The 20,841-nt window shown below is 44.3% G+C and overlaps 1 protein-coding gene across 2 annotated transcripts; it reads left to right on the top strand.

The window, feature by feature from the left end:
- The first annotated feature begins 1,208 nt into the window (after positions 1-1,208).
- LOC148151331 (uncharacterized) lies at positions 1,209-19,861 on the top strand. 2 transcript variants are annotated; one of them, XM_087983318.1, is made up of 4 exons: positions 1,209-1,367; positions 2,660-2,801; positions 7,743-7,917; positions 19,363-19,861. In XM_087983318.1, exons 1-4 carry the CDS (start codon positions 1,236-1,238, stop codon positions 19,523-19,525), a joined length of 612 nt encoding a protein of 203 aa, XP_087839444.1. In that variant the 5' UTR covers positions 1,209-1,235; the 3' UTR covers positions 19,526-19,861. The 2 variants fall into 2 exon arrangements, with proteins under 2 accessions (XP_087839444.1, XP_087839445.1); XM_087983319.1 differs by having other exon boundaries at positions 7,743-7,901; positions 19,363-19,469.
- Positions 19,862-20,841: the final 980 nt, after the last annotated feature.

Genomic DNA, 20,841 nt, shown 5'->3' with positions numbered 1-20,841 from the left:
TCAGAGGGCTCCAGCACCAGGTTTACAGCAGATCAACAGTCAAAATTGATGAAGGCAATACTGAGAGATGGGTTCAACCCATCGGGCCATCCCCACCCCAGAGGAAAATATTCATGGACGATTCCGAAGAAAGATAAAGATCAGAAAGGGGGAGTGATCCTCACCACGTTATGTTTACAGTTGTGCAGATGAGTCTTTTCACCAGGGTGGGGGGAGTCGAGACCTCGAGGGTATAGGTTTAGGATGAGAGGGGGACAGATATAAAAGGGATCGAAGGGGCAATCTTTTCACGCCGAGGGTGGTGTGTCTATGGAATAAGCTGCCAGAGAAAGTTGTGGAGGCTGGTAAAAGGCATTTGGATGGGTATGTGAATAGGAAGGGTTTAGAGGGATACGGGCCAAGTGTTGGTAAATGGGACCTGACTAGATTGGGATATCTGGTCGGCATGGACTAGTTGGACCGAAGGGTCTGTTTCCATGCTGTCCATTTCTATGACAGTGAAAGAGTGACCCCGCCAGAGTCAATGCCATGTGAACACTAATGCAGTGATAAACAGTGCCAGGGGAAGTGTACCCCAGTGACAGGCTGTGTCAGGAGCTGCATATCAGTGGGAGTAGTTTTGAAGTTGGGGGAGCAATCATTTTGCCAGTCTCAGCATATCTCAGGGAAGGAGGGAAAGACACAAACAGGATCTTTGTGAGATGCTCCAATCATTGGGCAGTGAACACCCCACCGGCCTTACCCTGCTACTGTCCATGGTCAGGGAGCAGAATAGCCCCCGTGTCAAAACTGAATGAAGGAAAAGCTGCAGGAAATGAAGATGTACAAAACTGAACCCCGAAGGTGAAATCATTTTCTCCTCATCACCAGTGACCGGGAAATTAATCTTCCAATCCAGTGGATTCTCAAACTGGGAAGAGTGACAACCCTGAGTATGTGAGTGGGTAGCATTTACAGAAACAGCTTTCCCAAGTGTTCAGTGTTCCCTCGAGCCAGCACACAGAGAGTTAAGGATTTCTGAATCCATTGTAAAGTCAGAGCTAAGAGAAATTTCCATAATTAATCAGCTGGAATGTTCCTCCATCATGACGTTCCTTCCTAAGGATAAACTATATTCAAAATCATCCTAATCAAAGAGTATATAACGAGTGTAACTCTGTGCTCCAACTGCAGATCCACCTGAAGGTGCTGAGAGTCAGTCAGTGCGTTCACCAGTGATCTGAGAGAACACCACGATGCTGAGAATCTTCTTAACTGTGTCTGTCCTTTTTGGGCATCAAATTGCTGCACGGACAACAGAGCAGGAGGTGCTCGACTTCTGTGACGGTGTTGACTGTCTCAAGCCAGAACAAGTCACCCAGGATACGGTCAGTACAGCTGAGAGTTTCCTCTGTTCTGTTGTGTTTGTACCAGTGGAAATTATTCCATGTTGTTTTTAGTCCCGAACCTGCAGTGCACCAACAGTGTACATCCCAACCCTGAACCATGAGGCTGGACTGAAATTACTCCTCGGGCCTCATTAACACTTTCTACATGAGCTGCCATCGCCTGCCTGGCTCCCACTGCCAGCTTGTGCAGTAAGAAGAATATCAGGGCTTCCATCTCCAGCAGCAGGTGAAGGGAGGGGTCAGTGTGCTCACAGAGAGGGGGCTGGTGGGGGACAACACAAGGACTTTAGAGGCAGGGAGCTCTCCTACTGCTCCTGTCTTCACTCAATCCAGCCCTGTTACTGAAAGGCAGTTCTGTCCTATATGGAAGAGGCCAAGTCTGGTTTTGAGAGAAATCCTCTGATTTCCAAGCCTGGAAAGACCCCTAATTCGAGGTTTTTTTAACTGAATTCAAATTCTATCATCTACCCTCGTGGGGTTCACTCCAGGTCTCCAGAACATGACCTGGCACTCTGGATTAATAGTGTCTCCATTAGAGAGGTGCTGGAAAAGCACGGCAGGTCAGGCAGCATCAAGGAGCAGGAAAATTGACGTTTTGGGCAAAAGCCCTTCCTGATCAAGGGCTTTTGCCCGAAAGGTGGATTTTCCTGCTTCTCGGATCCTGCCTGACGTGCTGTGCCTTTCCAGCACCGCTCTAATCTAGACACTAGTTTCCAGCATCTGCAGTCCTCACTTTTGCCTCTCTGGATTAATAGCCTTGTGATAAATCCCATGAGGCCATCACCTGCCCCAATTCAGCAGGCTGTAAGTAATGGTGTTTTTATCCTTTCATTCAGTGAAGGTGTCACTGGCATGGCTGATATTTGTTGCCCATCCCTCATTCCTCAAGGCATTTTTCTGTTTAAATAATGTGTTAAAACACACAGAGAGATACACAACACCGGGACATGTGGTCATTAACGTTGGCTCAATGTCGAAGGGTTTCAATAACATTCTCTAAATGTTGCTATTGCAAACCCAAAGGGAAGGAGCAAGGTGAGTCTAACAGGACAACATGAAAGATGAAAGAGTGAGAGAGAAAGGGAATGAATCAGGAAATGCTGCTGTCAGGAATCCCATTAAAAACTTCAAACACTGTTTCACGTTCAGTTGCTCCAGAACATGAAGACTCTTGCACACCTGAACACCTGGTCCAGTTCTTTCAGCATTGACAAACTTTGGTAGAAGTTCAGTTATATTAAACAGTAATACATATTTTACTCTCATCTTAGGATTATGATGAAATAGAATTTCTACACATTCAATGGGCTGAAACAGCAGTTCTTGTTTCGGAGTTGAAGACAGATTTGGAGAGAGGAATGGAAATCAGCCAGGATAAACTGTTCAATTATGCATTTTTTGGCAATGCTGATGGTATGTCAGATATTCCATCAAAGTAACAACAGAATATGAAATGACTTTTTACTCTTTCGCATTTCTTGCTTGATACGTTCTGCATTGACAAAGAATTACCTGTGCCGTGCCTGTGGGCGGCACGGTGGCACAGTGGTTAGCACTGCTGCCTCACAGCGCCAGAGACCCGGGTTCAATTCCCGCCTCAGGCGACTGACTGTGTGGAGTTTGCACGTTTTCCCCGTGTCTGCGTGGGTTTCCTCCGGGGGCTCCGGTTTCCTCCCACAGTCCAAAGATGTGCAGGTCAGGTGTATTGGCCATGCTAAATTGCCTGTTGTGTTAGGTAAGGGGTAAATGTAGGGGTATGGGTGGGATACGCTTCGGTGGGTCGGTGTGGACTTGTTGGGCCGAAGGGCCTATTTCCACACTGTAATCTAATCTAATCTAATCTAATTCCACAAGGCTGTCACTATTCATCAAATTTAAAAATACATTTATTTCATAAAGGAATTTTAAAAATATTTGAAAAAATATTATTATAAATAGCAAGATGAATGATTCAAGCCTTTTCCCAACAATATCCTTGCATATTGACACTCAAACTCAGTAAAGTGTCACTCACATCTTCACTCTTTAATGTTTACTCAATCGATGAGGACACAAACGTTTGCAGGTGGCAACTTTCTGCACATCCACTAATTGTGATTCCCTCCATCTCTCCCAAAAACACACAGACTAACTTATTGACTTCTCTTTGACATTGAATACTTTGAGGCAGTTGACCAGCAGATGGCCTAAAACTAAGCTGCTATCTTGCTTTTAAACAGACTCAGAAGTGACATGACACCAGGGTATAGCCCAGCAGGTTTATTTGAAAGCACAAACTTTCAGAAAGCTGCTTCTTCGTCAGGTTCACCTGACATGTGATTCTGTCCTTGTCCACCCTAGTCCAACATCAGCACCTTCATGTCTTTCGAATAGAAAATCATTATGGCCCCTGGCCTCATTCTATAGATCATTACACAGTCTAAATTTTGTAAATTCTCCATTTAGAGTAGGTGAAGTTCTTTCATGAAAAGCTACAGCACCACCAAGTTGAAAAATAATGCATATCCGACCGTTAAGTGAGCAAGTTACCTTCAGAGAACTAAAAATGATAAAACAAATTCAAGTTGGCGTTGCAATCCAAGTTTTTAAATCAGGTAAATCATGTATTATAAACTTTATTTGCAGGTATTGCTGGACTGTTAGGTTTGGACTGTTGGTAAGTGGAAGGAATTTCTGCCGTTCAAAAGACAAATCATGTTTAATTGACTTCATATAGACATTAGATTAGATTACTTACAGTGTGGAAACAGGCCCTTTGGCCCAACAAGTCCACACCGACCCGCCCAGACCCATTCCCCTACATTTTATCCCTTCACCTAACACTACAGGCAATTTAGCACAGCCAATTCACCTAACCTGCACACTTTTGGACTGTGGGAGGAAACCGGAGCACCCAGAGGAAACCCACGCAGACACGGGGAGAATGTGCAAACTCCACAGTCAATCGCCTGAGGCGGGAATTGAACCCAGGTTTCTGGCACTGTGAGGCAACAGTTCTAACCACTGTGCCACCGTGCCTGCCTCTGACCATTACCATTAGCTGGTAATGGTCAGAGGAATGAAACACATTTGATGTTTTATGTATCAAAATTTAAAAGGTGTATGACAAATTATTATGGAAAACACTGAGCAAAATTACAGATGTTGGTATTAAAGAGATTGGCAGCATTGAGACTCAATTGTTTGATGGAGAGAAAGCAGAAAGTAGTGTTAAACAGCTATTTCTCATACTGGAGGCAAGTATCATCCTCGAGCTCTATGATGCAGTGGTAGTGTCTGCACCTCTCAGCTTGGAGATCCATCTTCAAGATCCTCTTGGGCCAGAGGTATATGATGACATCTCTGAACAGGTTGATTTGAAAATACCTAAAGCACCATTCCCCAGAGATCAATATTGCACTTTCACAGAATGTTAATAATCTGGACTTGAGTGTATAAGGTGTAATTTCAACATTTGCAAGTGATACAAAATAGTTGGGAAGTGAATATTTTTGTCAGTTATCAATGGGATGTTGACATCACTAGCCAGACCCAGTATTAATTTGCCTGTAAGGTCATTGCTGTAAGTCCAAATTTAGATGTAAGCCAGGCCAGATATGGATGAAGGACATTATTGAACCAGTTAAGTTTTTTTTTATACTGATCAATGGAGTTCATATGGTGATCGTTAGGACAATTTTTAAAATCCAAACTTTACTGAATTCAAAATTCCTCGGTCGCTCGTAATGGGATTTGAGCCAATGTTACCATAACCATAGCCTGGGTGGATTATTAGCCCAGTGATAACACCACATGCCCTTAACAGTAAGGAGGATTCTAACAGTAAAGTCAATTCAGGTTACGTGACACAATACTAACCAGGGGTGCAAGAACTAAGGCCGAGGATATTTGTGCTCAAGTCTTTGACTATGTCATTTCACATTCAATTGAAATTCCACTGTTACTCAATCAACCCCATTATCCAGATAGCTATTCTCACACACCTTCACAGGTTAGCCCAGAAGATACAACTTTTACCCTTTACCTCCTCCCACCTTAGTTTCCAAAACTCCTACACTGCTGTCAGGTAAAGGGGAAGCATTTCTTGCATTGTCATATTCCCTTCTCACAATGTGATCAACTCCACATTGGAGAAATTCAACTCTGAGAAATCCATTGAACATTAAAATTGAACAGTATTATAAGAGTCCATTCAGCCCATCATGCCGGGGCCAGCTCTCTGAAGGAACAATTCACTAAATGCTACTTCTGCACTTTCTACTCATAGATCGGCACATTCTCCTGTTTCCAGTTTCCAATTTCTGCATAAATATCTTTTTATTCACATTGGGGGAAACCTGTATGAGTGAATACAGTAAGCAGTTATGTATTATGCTATAGTTTAGAGAATCAGGGATTGATTTTGATAAATAATGATAACATCTGTAGTTTAATGAAAAAGGAATTGGTTTAGCTGAGCGGATTTTCTGAAGTGTTCTTGGCTGAGGCCAGATGTGTAAATTGATTTCTCTCGAAAGAAGGAGAAGATAAAATTTAATGTGTGTGTGGGCGGGGGGGTGGGGTGGAAATAGAGAAAGGGATTCTCTCTGGTGCAAGTATCGTGCAGGGTGCTTTTGGAATAGGAAAATATTTTTGCCATATGTTTTGAAATCATCAAATGTATATTCTATGAAAATAATTTACTTTAACCTGCCTTAGTTTCAACTCTTCTGTATAATAATCTTCTGTTTTCTTTTAAAGGCAAATCTGCAAAATTCAATGTTCGCTTTTCTGTGAAAGACCAGCTCACGAAAACCATAAACAATTCACAACATGATCTATCAACACATAATGCCACCTGAGATTTGACTTGCCCAGTCATAACATCAGCTGGCATCATAATATTTGGCTCTTTTGCAATATTTTTGAAATTGCTGGATTTAAGCGAGATCTATCTCTTTCTTTTAAAGTAACAACTCAGGTGTGGTTCAGGACATAAAACAGCTCCATTATGGTGACATTCATTCAATATAACTTGAAGATGGATTTGAATGTTGCTAAGAGCTTTCTTGAAATGAAAGCTCTAACAGTGGATTATTTGATGAAGACTAAAATTAGAGTTATAATTAGAAAAGTAAGATGTTCTCAAGATGAGATGATTCAAGTTATTATTCAACAGTTAGCATTGTTTTCTCATTCATTTATGAGAATGTGGGCATTGCTGGCTATGCCAATTTTTATTGCTGGCTATGCCAGTTTTTATTGCTCATGTCGTATTGACCAGAGGGCAGTTAAGAGTCAACCACTATTCTGTCAATCTAGAATTGCATATAGACCAGATTAGGTAAGGACAGCAGTTTTCTTTTCAAAAGGGGAATTCTGAATGAGATGGGTATTTCCGACCAATGGCATGGTCATCATTAGAATTTGAATTCCATTCATTTTTTCCATCATGAACTCACACTCTACCACAGGATATTATCTAGCTGTCTGGATTAATACACAAGCAATAATACCATTAGACCATCACATCCCCAATTAGAAGAAAGAAAAATGAAAATATAATGTCATAGGTGAAATTAACAAAGCTCAAGTTAGAAATGACAGGCCTTCAGTTTGAAGACAAACAGAAATAAGGGAAAGAGAATCAGAAAAATTGAAATGGAATGGGAGGAATTCTTAAAAGAAAATTAGAATGGAGAAGGTGGTAAAACGTGCAAGTTAGAACGAGGAAACATTGGATCCCTAATGATACAGGGAACTTGGACAACTGGATTTAGTCAAAGAAAAGCTTCAACGAAAAATGAAGAAGGAAGGAGGGAGGAGCTTGGAGGATGATTCTTGACCCAAAGAGGGATTTGATTTAACCAAGAATCTACACATAGTGCTGAAATTTGCTGAAGGTAGAATCAAAAACTCTTGTACCCCATTTTAAAAGGTTGTTGAACAGAAGATGTGACTCTGAGAGGTCCAGACCTTAACGGGACAAAGTAATTTGGAAGGTACAGCTCTGACTGTGTATGCCAGATTGTCAGAAGAACAAGTGGAGTAGAACTGCAGAGTACAGCACAGTCAATGATGCAATGCTCAATATTTAGAAGCTTGTGCCTGAAGCTTATTAATTAAAATTTAGGATTGCAAGAAAGAAACCTAAATAGATATTTGTTAAATTTTCAAAAAACAATGCAATGCTGTGGTGTCAGTGGTTTAGCTGTGAGGGGTTGAACGACTGTCTCCTGTTCCCAGTTTGTATGTTTATGTGCACATATGTTCATACCTGATATAGAATTCACTGCCTGAAATAGTGGTGCAAGCAACTTCAGCAACAATATTGAAAGATAAACATGTAAATAACAGTGTTTTCTTTATCTGCAGAAACAATTGTTCCTTTAACTGCACCTTGGGGACTTGCTGGATACTTGGTAAATAAAACATTTCCAGAGACAGTCTATATCGGTGTTGGCATTGTTCCTGAAGTCAGAAGTATGCCTGAACCGACAGATCAAACGATTAAATTAAAAGAATTAACTCCAGGTCACTACTTTGTCAAGTGAGTTTTGATGCTGAAATATTGTGATTAATGTTTCTTTATGTCACCATCATTCCAGTCTGGGTCAGACTGAGATTAACAGGTCCATTCAGTCAGACTGGGACATTGGTCAATGTGAATAGAATTGTGGATTGGTTCATTTCTCACAATCTGCAACTCCACCTCCTGACAACACAGCCAGTCCTCCACATTCACATTACTCCAGCTCACAAGAAGCTGGCGCCTCGATTCTAAAAGTCTCATCTGCAACATGCTTAACATTTTTCACAGAACACTTCCACTTCATTTGAACAAAGGGACTTTGGAGTAAGAGTAAGTCATTCAGATCCTTTAGACTGCTTCACCCTTCTAGGTAATGGCAGATCATCCACTTCAGTGGAATTTTACCACAATATTCCCATATGTCTTGACGTCATTACTATCTTGAAGTGCATCAATATCTGTCTAGATCATACTCAGTGACTGAGCTTCCACAGTTCAGAAGGCACCATTCCAGAATCAATAGTACTTTGAAGATTTGAGAATAAAAGCCAATATCCCCACATCTCTCTACCCACCTTCACCTCACTGGGATGTGAATAATCAGAGTCCCAGGGAATTTCAAATGTCATCCATCAATTTCTCCAACATCATTTCTTTACTGTGACATTTTCCTTTCAACTTCTCATTCTCACTGGCCTCTGTATCTCAGTCATTTTCTAGACATTTTTTTGATCTTGCTTCGTGCCAAACACAAGATAATAATTTAGCTTCGGTGGTTTACTTCTTTGAGATTGAACAAGAGACTGTTGCCTTAACACCATGCCACAAAGCTCTTAGAGTCATACAGTCATAGAGATGTACAGCATGGAAACAAAACCTTCGGTCCAACCCGTCCATGCCGACCAGATATTCCAACCCAATCTAGTCCCACCTGCCAGCACCTGGCCCATATCCCTCCAAACCTTTCCTATTCATATACCCATCCCAATGCCTCTTAAATGTTGCAATTGTACCAGCCTCCACCACTTCCTCTGGCAGCTCATTCCATATACGTACCACCCTCTGCGTGAAAAAGTTGTCCCTTAGGTCTCTTTTATATCTTTCCCCTCTCACCCTGAACCTATGCCCTCTAGTTCTGGACTCCCCCACCCCGGAGAAAAGACTTTGCATATTTACCCAATCCATGCCCCTCATAATTTTGTTAACCTCTATAAGGTCACCCCTCAGCCTCCGACGCTCCAAGGAAAAGAGTCCCAGTCTGCTCAGCCTCTCCCATAGCTCAAATCCTCCAACCCTGGCAACATCCTTGTAAATCTTTTCTGAACCCTTTCAAGTTTCACAACATCTTTCCAATAGGAAGGAGACCAGAATTCCTAACCAATGTCCTGTACAGCTGCAACATGACCTCCCAACCCCTGTACTCAATACTCTGACCAATAAAGGAAAGCATACCAAACGCCTTCTTCACTATCTTATCTACTTGCGACTCCACTTTCAAGGAGCTATGAACCTGCACTCCAAGGTCTCTTTGTTCAGCAACACTCCCTAGGACCATTAAGTGTATAGGTCCTGCTAAGATTTGCTTTCCCAAAATGCATTTATCTGAATTAAACTCCATCTGCCACTTCTCACCCCATTGGCCCATCTGGTGCAGATCCTGTTGTAATTTGAGCTAACCCTCTTCGTTGTCCACTACACCTCCAATTTTGGTGTCATCTGCAAACTTACGAATTGTACCTCTTATGCTCGCATCCAAATCAATTATGTAAATGACAAAAAGTAGAGGCCCCAGCACCGATCCTTGTGGCCTCCAGTCTGAAAAACAACCCTCCACCACCACCCTCTGTCTTCTACCTTTGAGCCAGTTCTGTATCCAAATGGCTAGTTCTCACTGTATTCCATGAGATCTAACCTTGCTCATAGTTTCCCATGGGGAACCTTGTCAAACACCTTACTGATGAAGTCCATATAGATCATGTCTACTGCTCTGCCCTCATCAATCCTCTTTGTTCCTTCTTCAAAAAACTCAATCAAGTTTGTGAGACATGATTTCCCCCGCACAACGCCATGTTGACTATTCTAATCAGTCCTTGCCTTTCCAAATACATGTACATCCTGTTCCTCAGGATTCCCTCCAACAACTTGCCCACCACCGAGGTCAGGCTCACTGGTCTATAGTTCCCTGGCTTGTCCGTACCGCCCTTCTTAAACAGTGGCACCACGTTTGGCAACCTCCAGTCTTCCGGCACCTCACCTGTGACTATCAATGATACCAATACCTCAGCAAGAGGCCTAGCAATCACTTCTCTGGCTTCCCACAAAGTTCTCGGTACACCTGATCAGGTCCTGGGGATTTATCCACCTTTAACGGTTTCAAGACATCCAGCACTTTCTCCTCTGTAATCTGGACATTTTGCAAGATGTCACCATCTATTTCCCTATAGTCTATATCTTCCATATCCTTTTCCACAGTAAATACTGATGCAAAATATTCATTTAGTATCCCCCCCATTTTCTGTGGCTCCACACAAAGGCTGCCTTGCTGATCTTTGAGGGGCGCTATTCTCTCCCTAGCTACCCTTTTGTCCTTAATGTATTTGTAAAAACTCTTTGGGTTCTCCTTAATTCTATTTGCCGCAGCTATCTCATGTTGTCTTTCTTGGGAAATGTACCTATCAAAACAAAAGAGTGTGATGTTGAAGGTTCTGAGATGTCAGGGTGGGCATGTGCCATTCTTGACGTGGGTTGGCAGAAGGTGGCAACATTTTTAGGGCAGGAAACTGTCCGCAGCAATTTCAGCACAGCAAGATTCCACGAGCAGTCCCATGAGTAACATTCGCACAGTACCGAAAAAGTATTAAACTCTCCCTATAGCCTGAGAGGAAGACAGTCACTCCTTCAGGAATTTTCAGTGATTTGAAAATCACTGTCTGACAAGATCCTTTTGTGAATCAGACCTTGTGGCAGAAAGGATATTTTTGATGGATTTGTTTTTCAAAGGGTGCAGTTCTAATAGATGCAGTTGTAAATCATTAGCTCACAATTGAATGGAGGTGATCAGTGTATCGCCCACAGATTGGAGAGCTGATAAGAGCCCCACATCAGCTCTCTCAGGGAAAGCTTGCTGCATTCAGTGACCCTCAAGCACTGCTGGCTCCTGGCTGCTGAGGCACTGTATCTGAGAGGCCGAGCATCAGCACTGACTCCCAAGCTGATAGGTCTGTGATACCAGGTAGAGGATCACAGAACTGTGTTGGGGGTGTGGAGTGGGTGAGGTGGGTCAGCAGAAAGGGCAGGTGTCGGAGTCTCTCTAATGGCTAGATCCTGATGGTGGTTTATTTTTTATTCATTCCTGGGATGTGACTTGTCCTATCTCTAGTTGCCCTGGAGATGGCGGTGGTGAGTTGTCCTCTTGAACTGTTGCAGTCCTGCTGTCAGGAAGGCAGTTCCAGATACTTGATCCACTGACACTGACGGCACAATGATATATTACCAAATCAGGATTGTCTGTGGTTTGGAGGGGATCTTGCGGGCGGTGATATTCTCATGTACTTACTGCCCCTGACCTTCTCGATGGTAGAGGGCAGAGTTTTAGGCCATAAGACCATAAGACATCGGAGCAGAAATTAGGCCATTTGGCCCATAGCTCAGCCATTCAACCATGGTTGATAAGTTTCTCAACTCCATTATTCTGCTTTCTCATGATAACCTTTGATCCCCTTGGCAATCAAGAACCTATCGATCTCAGTCTCAAATATACTCAATGACCTGGCCTCTACAGCCTTTGGTGACAATGAATTCCATAGATTCACCATGCTCTAACTGAAGACGTTTCTCCTCATCTCTGTTCTAAAGGATCTTCCCTTTACTCTGAAGCTGTGCCTTTGGATCCTAGTCTCTCCTGCTCATGGAAGCAACTTCCCTACGTCCACTTTGTCCAGGCCGTTCAGTATTCTGTAAGTTTCAATTAGATCCCCCTTCATCCTTCTAAATTCCATCGAGTATCGACCCAGGGTAATAAAACATTCTTCATATGTTAAGCTTTTCATTCCTGGGACCATTCTCATTAACCTCCTCTGGACCCCTCCAAGGCCAATACATTCTTCCTGAGGTATGGGGGCCAAAGCTGCTCACATTACTCTCAATGTGGTCTGACATTTAGAGCCAAGATTGTATTTGCCTTCCTAACAACCTGCAAATTTACCTTAAGAGAATCCTGGACGAAAACTCCCAAGTCCCTGTGCACTTCAGATTTTTGAATCTTCTCCCCATTTAGAAAATAGTTTATGTCTCTGTTCTTCTGGCCAATGTGCATGATCTCACACTTTTCCAAGCTGTACACCATCTGCCACTTTTTTTGCCCACTCTCTTAACCGATCCAGGTCAGTCTGCAGCCTCCCTGCCTTCTCAATGATGCCTGTCCCTCTACCTATCATTATATCATCTGCACATTTAGCCAGAATACCTCAGTTCCTTCATCAGATCATTAATGTATAAAGTGAAAAGTTGTAGTCCCAACACAGTGCCTTGAGGAACACTACTAGTCACTGGCTGACATCCTGAGAAGAACTCTTCTTATCCCCACTCTCTGCTTTCTGCCAGACAGCCAATCTTCTATCCATGCTAGCACCTTGCCTCTGACACCACGGGCCCTTGTCTTACTCAGTAGCCTCCTGTGTGGCACCTTGTCAAAGGCCTTCTGGAAGTCCAAGTAGATAACATCCATTGGCTCCCCTTGGTCTAACTCGTGCATTACCTCCTCAAAGAATTCAAACAGATTTGTCAGGTGTGACCTTCTCTTGATGCAACCTTGCTGATTTTGCCCTATTTCATCATACACTTCCAAGTATTGAGAAATTTCATCCTTCACAATGGATTCCATAATCTTAACAACGATCAAGATCAGACTAATCAGCCTGTAATTTCCCCTCTTTTATCGTACTCCCTTTTAAAATAAGGGAGTTACATTCGCAATTTTCCAGTCCTCTGGGACCCTCCCTGACTCCAGTGATTCCTGGAAGATCACCATTAATGTCTCCACTATCTCTTCAGCTGTCTCTTTCTGGGGTGTGGTCCATCTGGTCCAGATTATTTCTCCCCAATCAAACCTTCCAAATTTCCCAGCACCTTCTCCTTGGTGACGGCCACCATACTCACCTCTGACTCTCTGGAATTTTTGGGATGTTACTCGTGTCTTCCACCATGAAGACTGATGCAAAATACTTATTCAGTTCCTCCACTATTTCTTTGTTCCCCATTACCACTTCTCCAGCCTTGTTTTCAGCAACCCAATGTCTATTTTGCCTCTCTTTTGCCCTTTAGGTATCTGAAGAAATTCTTGCAATCTTCTTTTATATTACTGGCTAGCTTATGGTCATAGTCGATATTCTCCTTCCTTATTTCTTTTATCGTTGTCCTCTATTGGTTTTTGTAAGCTTCCCAATTCTCTGGGTTCCCACTGCTGTTCACCGCATTGTATGCTTTCTCTTTTGCTTTTATGCTGTCCCTGAATTCTCTTGTCAGCCATGGTTGCCTCATCCTCTGAGTTCTCCTTACTTGTCATTTTTTTCATACTTTTCCTTGCAGTTGAATCCACCTCCAGTGGTGTTAACCTGCTGCTTTGTTTCCCACTGGCCTTGGTACTTCTTTCTCCTCGGGATGAATTTTTACTGTATCCCAGAAACTCTTGCTGTTGCTGTGCCACTGCCTTTCTTGCTAGGCTCCTCTTCTAGTCCATTCTGGTCAGTTCCTCTCCACGCCTCTGTAGTTGCCTTTATTGAGCTATAATACTGTTTCATCTGATTCCACCTTCTCCCTCTCTAATTGCAGAGTAATTTCTATCATATTATGGTCACTGCCTCCTAAGGGTTCCTTCACCTTAAGCTCCCTTATCAAGTCTGCCTCATTGCGCATCAATAAATTCAGAAATACCGTTCTCTAGTGGGCTCCACCACAAGCTGCTCCAAAAAGCCATCTCATAAACATTGTTCAAATTCCCTCTCTTGCAATCCACTACCAATCTGATTTTCCCAGTCCACCTCCATATTGAAGTCCCCGTGATCATTGTAACCTTGCCTTTCTTATATGCCTTTTCTACCTCCTAGTGTATCGTGCGCTCCACATCCTGACTACTGTTTGGAAGCCTGTACATAACTCCCATTCTGGTTTTTTTACCTTTGTGGTTCTTCAATTCTAGACATATTATACATCATCCGACCCGACATCGTTTCTTGCTCTTGATTTAATTTCATTTCTTATTCATAGGGCAACACCCCCTCTGTCCATTTGCCTGTCTTTTCTATAGGATGCATATCCTTGGATATTTAGCTCCCAGTCCTGATCCCTTTGCAGCCACGTCTCCGTGATGCCCACCACAGCATACCTGCCAATTGTGATCTGCAACACAAGCTTATTTACCTTATTCCGTATACTGTGTGCATTTAGATATACCTTCAGTCCTGTATTTACCATCCCTCTTCTCATTGTTATTCGTTTATTCAGTGTGTTTGAAGTTTGATACCTGACCCTTTCCAAACACCGTGTCCTATTTTGTGTTCTGGAGACTTTAATAATTGCTTCTGAGTTCTCCTTACTTGTCATTTTTTTCATACTTTTCCATGCAGTTGAATCCACCTCCAGTGATGTTAACCTGCTGCTTTGTTTCCCACTGGCCTTGATACTTCTTTGAGTTTTACCCTTCGCCTTCCCCCAACTTTCTAATTTGTTGACCACCCTATTTACCTTTCTCTAGAGAATATTAGTCCCAGCTCGGTTCAGGTAGAGACCATCCCAATGGTACAGATCCCTCCTGTTCCAATACCGATGCCTGCGCCCATGAAAAGGAACCCCTCTTTCCCACATCACTCTTTTAGCCACGTGATTACTTCCTTTGTTCCTGTTTCCCGATGCCAATCTGCACGTGGCTCAGGTAGTAATCCAGAGATTATAACCCTTGAGGACCTGTTCTTTAATTTAGATCCTACTTTCCAATAATCCCTAAACTGATCCTCTTTCTTCATCGAGACAATGTTGATTGTCCCAACGTGGACCACAAAAATTGGATCCTTCTCCTCCCTCTCCAATATCCTTTCAAGCCGGTCAGAGGTGGCCCTTACAGTGGCACCAGGCAGGCAACATACCATGCAGTTCTCTCTATCCTGCTTACAAAGGATGCTATCTATTCCCCTAATTCTCGAATCCCCTACAATTACCACTAGTCTTTTTGCTCCCCCCTCTTGAATGGCCTCCTCTATCACAATGCCATGGTCAGCTGGCTCACCCTCCCCACAGCCCTGTTCCTCATCTACACAGACAGCAAGTATCTCATGCACCTTGTACAAAGTCAAGAGCTGAGGCTCATCTGTCTGAATACAGGATCCTCCTATCTGCCTCACTTGCAGTCACACACTGCTGTCCCTGTCCCTTACCAAATTTGTGATACTTAATCTACCAGGTGTGACTGCCTCCTGAAACACAACGTCCAGGTAACTCTCCCCCTCCCTGATGTGCCACAGTGTTTGAAGCTCACATTTCAGCTCATTAATTCTGAGCCAAAGTTCCTTGAGCAACCAACATTTGCTGCAGATGTGGTCAATGCAGCTCGCAAAGGGATCAGCCAGCTCCCACATCATACAGCTACAGCACATCACCTGCCCAGCCAGCTCGACTTAATTAATTTATTAGTTAGTTATGCCGTGTTATTTTTTCAAATTTGGGACAGATTCCCTACCCGCCAATCAGGTCACAGCCCTCCTGTGATATCCCTTTTTCAGTTTGAGTTCAGTTACTCCACGGGTTCCTCCTGGAAGTTAATGCCAAAGGAGCAAGGTGATTCGTGACATGGTAGATGGTACACACTGTGCCACTGTGCATTGGTGAAGGGAGCGAATATTGAAGGTGGTGGAAAAGGTGCCAGTCAAGTGGGCTGCAATGTCCTGGATGGTGGTGAGATTCTTGAGTGATTTTGCAGCTTTACCTATCCAAGCAGGTGGTGTGTAGTCTATCACATTCCTGACCTATGCCTTGTCGGTGTGGACAGGCTTCAGTGAGATATTACATTGTACCTTGTAGATGGTGCACATTGCTACCATAGTGTGTCAGTGTTAGAGGGAGACACAGCCAAAGCAGCTGAATTCTAGGCCTGAGCTAAGAGTGGAGAAAGTGAGGTCTGCAGATGCTGGAGATCAAAGTTGAAACTTTATTGCTGGAACAGCACAGCAGGTCAGGCAGCATCCAGGGAACAGGAGATTCGACGTTTCGGGCACAGGCCCTTCTTCAGGAATGAGCAGAGAGTGTTCAGCAGGAGAAGATAAAAGGTAGGGAGGAGGGACTTGGAGGAGGGGCGTTGGAAATGTGATAGGTGGAAAGAGGTCAAGGTGAGGGTGATAGGTCGGAGTAGGATGGAGGCGGAGAGGTCAAGAAGAAGACTGCAGGTCAGGAAGGCGGTGCCGGGCTGGAGGGATTCGGCTGAGACAAGGTGGGGGGAGGGGGGATGAAGAAACTGGTGAAGTCCAAGTTCATCCCCTGCGGTTGGAGGGTTCCCAGTCGGAAGATAAGACGCTCCTCCTCCGACCGTCGCGTTGTTGTGGTTTGGCGGTGGATGAGTCCAATGACCTGCATATCCTCGGTGGAGTGGGAGGGGGAGTTGAAATGCTGTGCTACAGGTTGGTTGGGTTGGTTCGTCCGGGTGGCCCAGAGGTGCTCTCTGAATCGCTCCGCAAGTAGGCGGCCTGTCTTCCCAATATAGAGGAGGCCACACCGGCTGCAGCGGATGCAGTAGATGATGTGGGTGGAGGTGCAGGTGAATCTGTGGCGGATATGGAAGTTTCCTTTGGGGCCTTGGAGAGAAGTGAGTGGGGAGGTGTGGGCGCAAGTGTTGCACCTCCTGCGGTTGCAAGGGAAGGTGCCGGGAGTGGAGGTTGGGTCGGTGGGGGGTGTGGATCTGACAAGGGAGTCGAGGAGGGAGTGGTCTCTACGGAAAGCTGATAGGGGAGGGGAGGGAAATATATCCTTGGTGCTGGGGTCTGTTTGGAGGTGGCGGAAGTGACGGCGGATGATGCGCTGTACATGGAGATTGGTGGGGTGGTAGGTGAGGACCAGTGGGGTTCTGTCCTGGTGGCGGTTGGAGGGGCGGGGCTCAAGGGCGGAGGAGCGGGAAGTGGAGGAGATGCGGTGGAGGGCACCGTCGACCACGTCGGGGGGGAAATTGCGGTCCTTGAAGAAGGAGGCCATCTGTGTTGTACGTATTTTGAACTGGTCCTCCTGGGAGCAGATGCGGCGGAGACGAAGGAATTGGGAGAATGGGATGGCGTTTTTACAGGGGGCAGGATGGGAGGAGGTGTAGTCCAGGTAGCTGTGGGAGTCGGTTGGTTTGTAGTAGATGTCCGTGTTGATTCGGTCGCCTGAGATAGAAATAGAAAGGTCTAGGAAGGGGAGGGAGGAGTCCGAGACTGTCCAGGTGAATTTGAGGTTGGGGTGGAAGGTGTTAGTGTAGTGGATGAACTGTTCAACCTCCTCGTGGGAGCACTGTCATCAATGTAGCGAAGGAAAAGATGGGGGGTGGGGCCAGTGTAGTTGCGGAAGATGGATTGTTCCACATACCCTACGAAGAGGCAGGCATAGCTGGGGCCCATGCGGGTGCCCATGGCTACTCCTTTTGTTTGGAGAAAGTGGGAGGATTGGAAAGAAAAGTTGTTCAGGGTGAGGACCAGTTCGGTCAGTCGAAGGAGGGTGTCGGTGGAAGGGTACTGGGTGGTACGGCGGGAAAGGAAGAAGCGGAGTGCTTTGAGTCCTTCGTGATGGGGGATGGAGGTGTACAGGGACTGGATGTCCATGGTGAAGATGAGGCGTTGGGGACCGGGGAAGCGGAAATCCTGGAGGAGGTGGAGGGCGTGGGTGGTGTCACGAACGTAGGTGGGGAGTTCTTGGACTAATGGGGACAGGACCGTGTCGAGGTATGCCGAGATGAGTTCGGTTGGGCAGGAGCAGGCTGAGACGATGGGTCGTCCGGGGCAGTCAGGTTTGTGGATTTTGGGCAGGAGGTAGAAACGGGCGGTGCGGGGTTGTGGGACTATGAGGTTGGAGGCGGTGGATGGGAGGTCCCCTGAGGTGATGAGGTTATGGATGGTCTGGGAGATGATGGTTTGGTGGTGGGGGGTGGAGTCATGGTCAAGGGGACGGTAGGAGGAGGTATCTGCGAGCTGAGCTAAGAGTGACTGCACTTGCCAATAAGGCTGTGTTGGAACAAATGTGGCTTTAAGGAGTTCGAACAAAACTGGAATCAATGGGAACTGGGAAGAATATCCGCTGGTTGGAGACATACCTGACACTTGCTCATGAATGACCTCTCTCTTTAACAGGAGTTGCTCAAACTGTGATAAATGACTTTCACACCACATAAGTGTCAGACAATTGTAACACAGAGTCTAACCATCACCCCCTGATATTCAATGGCATAATCAGTGAATGCACCATGTCAGTGACTGCAGATACAACATAAACATTCAACTCTTCTGCCATTTCTCAGTTCATCATTATCAATTCTCCTAAATCTGCCTGCAATTGAATCACTTTTGATATAGCCAAAATGTCATTTTGACTTATCTTTCAAGTTTTTGCAATTCATTTATGTGTTTTTGATGGATTACAGACATATTCAATTCTCCTCTTCCTGATGACTTTCTTATTTGTCCTTTATGGAAATTTCTAGAAAGAGCTCTCTCTGCAACTTTTCAAGGGCATTCATGTATTTGCTAAAATGGCCACAATGCTCAAATTGGGGCCGTTCCAGGTTTTCATGGAGGCTCAGGGTCGCACGGTGGCTCAGTGGTTAGCACTACTGCCTCACAACGCCAGGCACCCGGGTTTGAGTCCAGCCTCAGGTGACTGTCTGCGTGGAGTCTGCACATTCTCCCAGTGTCTGCGTGGGTTTCCTCTAGGTGCTCCGGTTTCCTCCCACAGTCCAGAAATATGAAGATTAGGTGAAATGGTCATGCTAAATTTCCAATAGTGTTCAGGGATGTGTAGGTTAGGTGCATTAGTCAGGGGTAATTGTAGGATAATAGGTTAGGGGAATGGGTCTGGGTAAGTTACTTTTCAGAGGGGTCGGTGTGGACTTGTAAGGCCAAACGGCCTGTATCCACAATATAGGGATTCTATAAAAATGAAAGGCTTCCCTGATTCAGTGATCAATCATCTAGTTATATGATACCATTTTCTTTATTAGTCAGTCTCTCACTAAGATTTCTCTGACTGTGCCCCATGTAATGTTGAGAACACTTTACCTGCTATGGGACTGTCTATTCTGATCATCGATTGATTCTGTTCCTGTAATCACAATGGAGGGTTCTCAATGGGCTGAAAGACTGACTCCTATTCCTATTGTCCTGTTAATCTACTCTGATCTAGACAGGTTTTGTCATGAGGAATGAGAATTAAATGCCTATACGCTTAATTCTGTTGCAGGACATTTCATGAGAAATATGAATGGGAAGAAAATAAAGAACTGGTGCTGGACTTCTTGAAGGAACTGGAAGAAGAAAAAGGAACATTTGAATGGAGTTTTGTTGTCATTTGGTATAATAAAGGTGGACTAACGCAAATATGGTTTAGACAGGAATCAGAATGAAATTTTTCTGGTCGATTCTGTTACCATTATAATACTGAACAGTGAGATGCTGAATTCTAAAATCTGTTTTATCTTCCCCAAACTACACATTGAATTAACCTAGAATACTGTGCATAACTTGGGTCTCCTTACCTAGAGAAAGATACACTCTTATACTTACCTTCCAGTGAATGCAGTGACCGGTCATTATAATTCTTTATAATCGGGATTTCTTGTCAAATCTAAATTTTTGGTCAGTGTTTCAGATTCATTTCTAACTAACCACCTCTGTGGGGCATTGGTGACATCAGTTTAAGGTCGTTTTATGGCATGTACAAAGGGTTAAATTCAATTGTACATGGGGAGTTGGATCCTTCACTGGGAAGCAGGAATTTGATTTCCTTTTCTCCAATCTTCTTTGAAATGAATGCATTGTGCACGGCCTGAGACAGGGATGGTCCTGGTGATAGATTATGCTTCTGTTTAATCTCAATCATGCTGGGTCAGAAAGTTTCATGTTGATGTGGTCAGAGCTCATTGACAGTGGGAGGTATTACAGAGCCTGGTTGTTTGAGATTGGTCAGTGCTGGAACTGCCCTTTGGAGTATTCCTATATGGAATGGATTTGTAAACCATCAATACTGTTAGAAACGAAAATCGCTTCTCAATAATCGCTCTAGACAAATTCAGGAAAACAAAGTTTTATTAACAAGTCTGCAGAGTTGGGCACCCTTGAAAAAAAAAAGGTGCGCCAGGCTAACAAAGTTTTCGATTAAATACAGTTCAAGCTCCTCCCTTCTATAGCTCTAAAGAGTCACGAGGTTCACATTCTGAACATTCATTATTTTTCCATTCTGGACCCTTATCACAAAGTCTGCAGTATATGTCTCCCTAGTTGTTTTTCTAGCCTGCAGTCTTATCAGTCAAGGACTTATTCTTCTCTGTCAGAGTTAGTGGTCTTATCAATCAAGGACTTGTTTTTCTACTCTGTCTCGTCCTTTATTATAGAGAAGCATGTTTTACCCTACCCCCACGGCTCTATTCCCCTTAGACTCTGAGGTCATGCACATCTTAACTATTTGTACCGAAATCGTCTCTCACAATTCCACCCTTTCTGTTTTTAAGATGTGCATGACAAAGATAAGCGTCCTCCCATCAGGGGCCCGGGAAATCCTTGGTCTTTCGCAGCAACAGCACCTTAAGTTCCTGCGTTCCATGTTGGGGTACCGCCACTGCCTGGAGTTGGGAAATATTTTTCTGGATTAAAGATTGAACACAGGGGATCAGGCAGGGTAAGATGAGTAGAAGCATTACGCCCCCCCCAGCCACCAGTAACG

The sequence above is a fragment of the Chiloscyllium plagiosum genome, unplaced genomic scaffold (genome assembly GCF_037043375.1).
Source record: "Chiloscyllium plagiosum isolate Xiang-an unplaced genomic scaffold, Cpla_swu_hap1 HiC_scaffold_3, whole genome shotgun sequence".
In the NCBI taxonomy this organism is placed as follows: Eukaryota; Metazoa; Chordata; class Chondrichthyes; order Orectolobiformes; family Hemiscylliidae; genus Chiloscyllium; species Chiloscyllium plagiosum.
This window is presented reverse-complemented; position numbering and strand designations above follow the sequence as displayed.

Bases quoted from the DNA above. Each gene is read 5' to 3' on its own strand.
- LOC148151331 (XM_087983318.1), top strand. From the start codon at position 1,236: ATGCTGAGAATCTTCTTAACTGTGTCTGTCCTTTTTGGGCATCAAATT. The intron at 1,368-2,659 runs GTCAGTACAGCT...CTCTCATCTTAG, and splicing joins AACAAGTCACCCAGGATACG to GATTATGATGAAATAGAATT. The intron at 7,918-19,362 runs GTGAGTTTTGAT...ATTCTGTTGCAG, and splicing joins CCAGGTCACTACTTTGTCAA to GACATTTCATGAGAAATATG.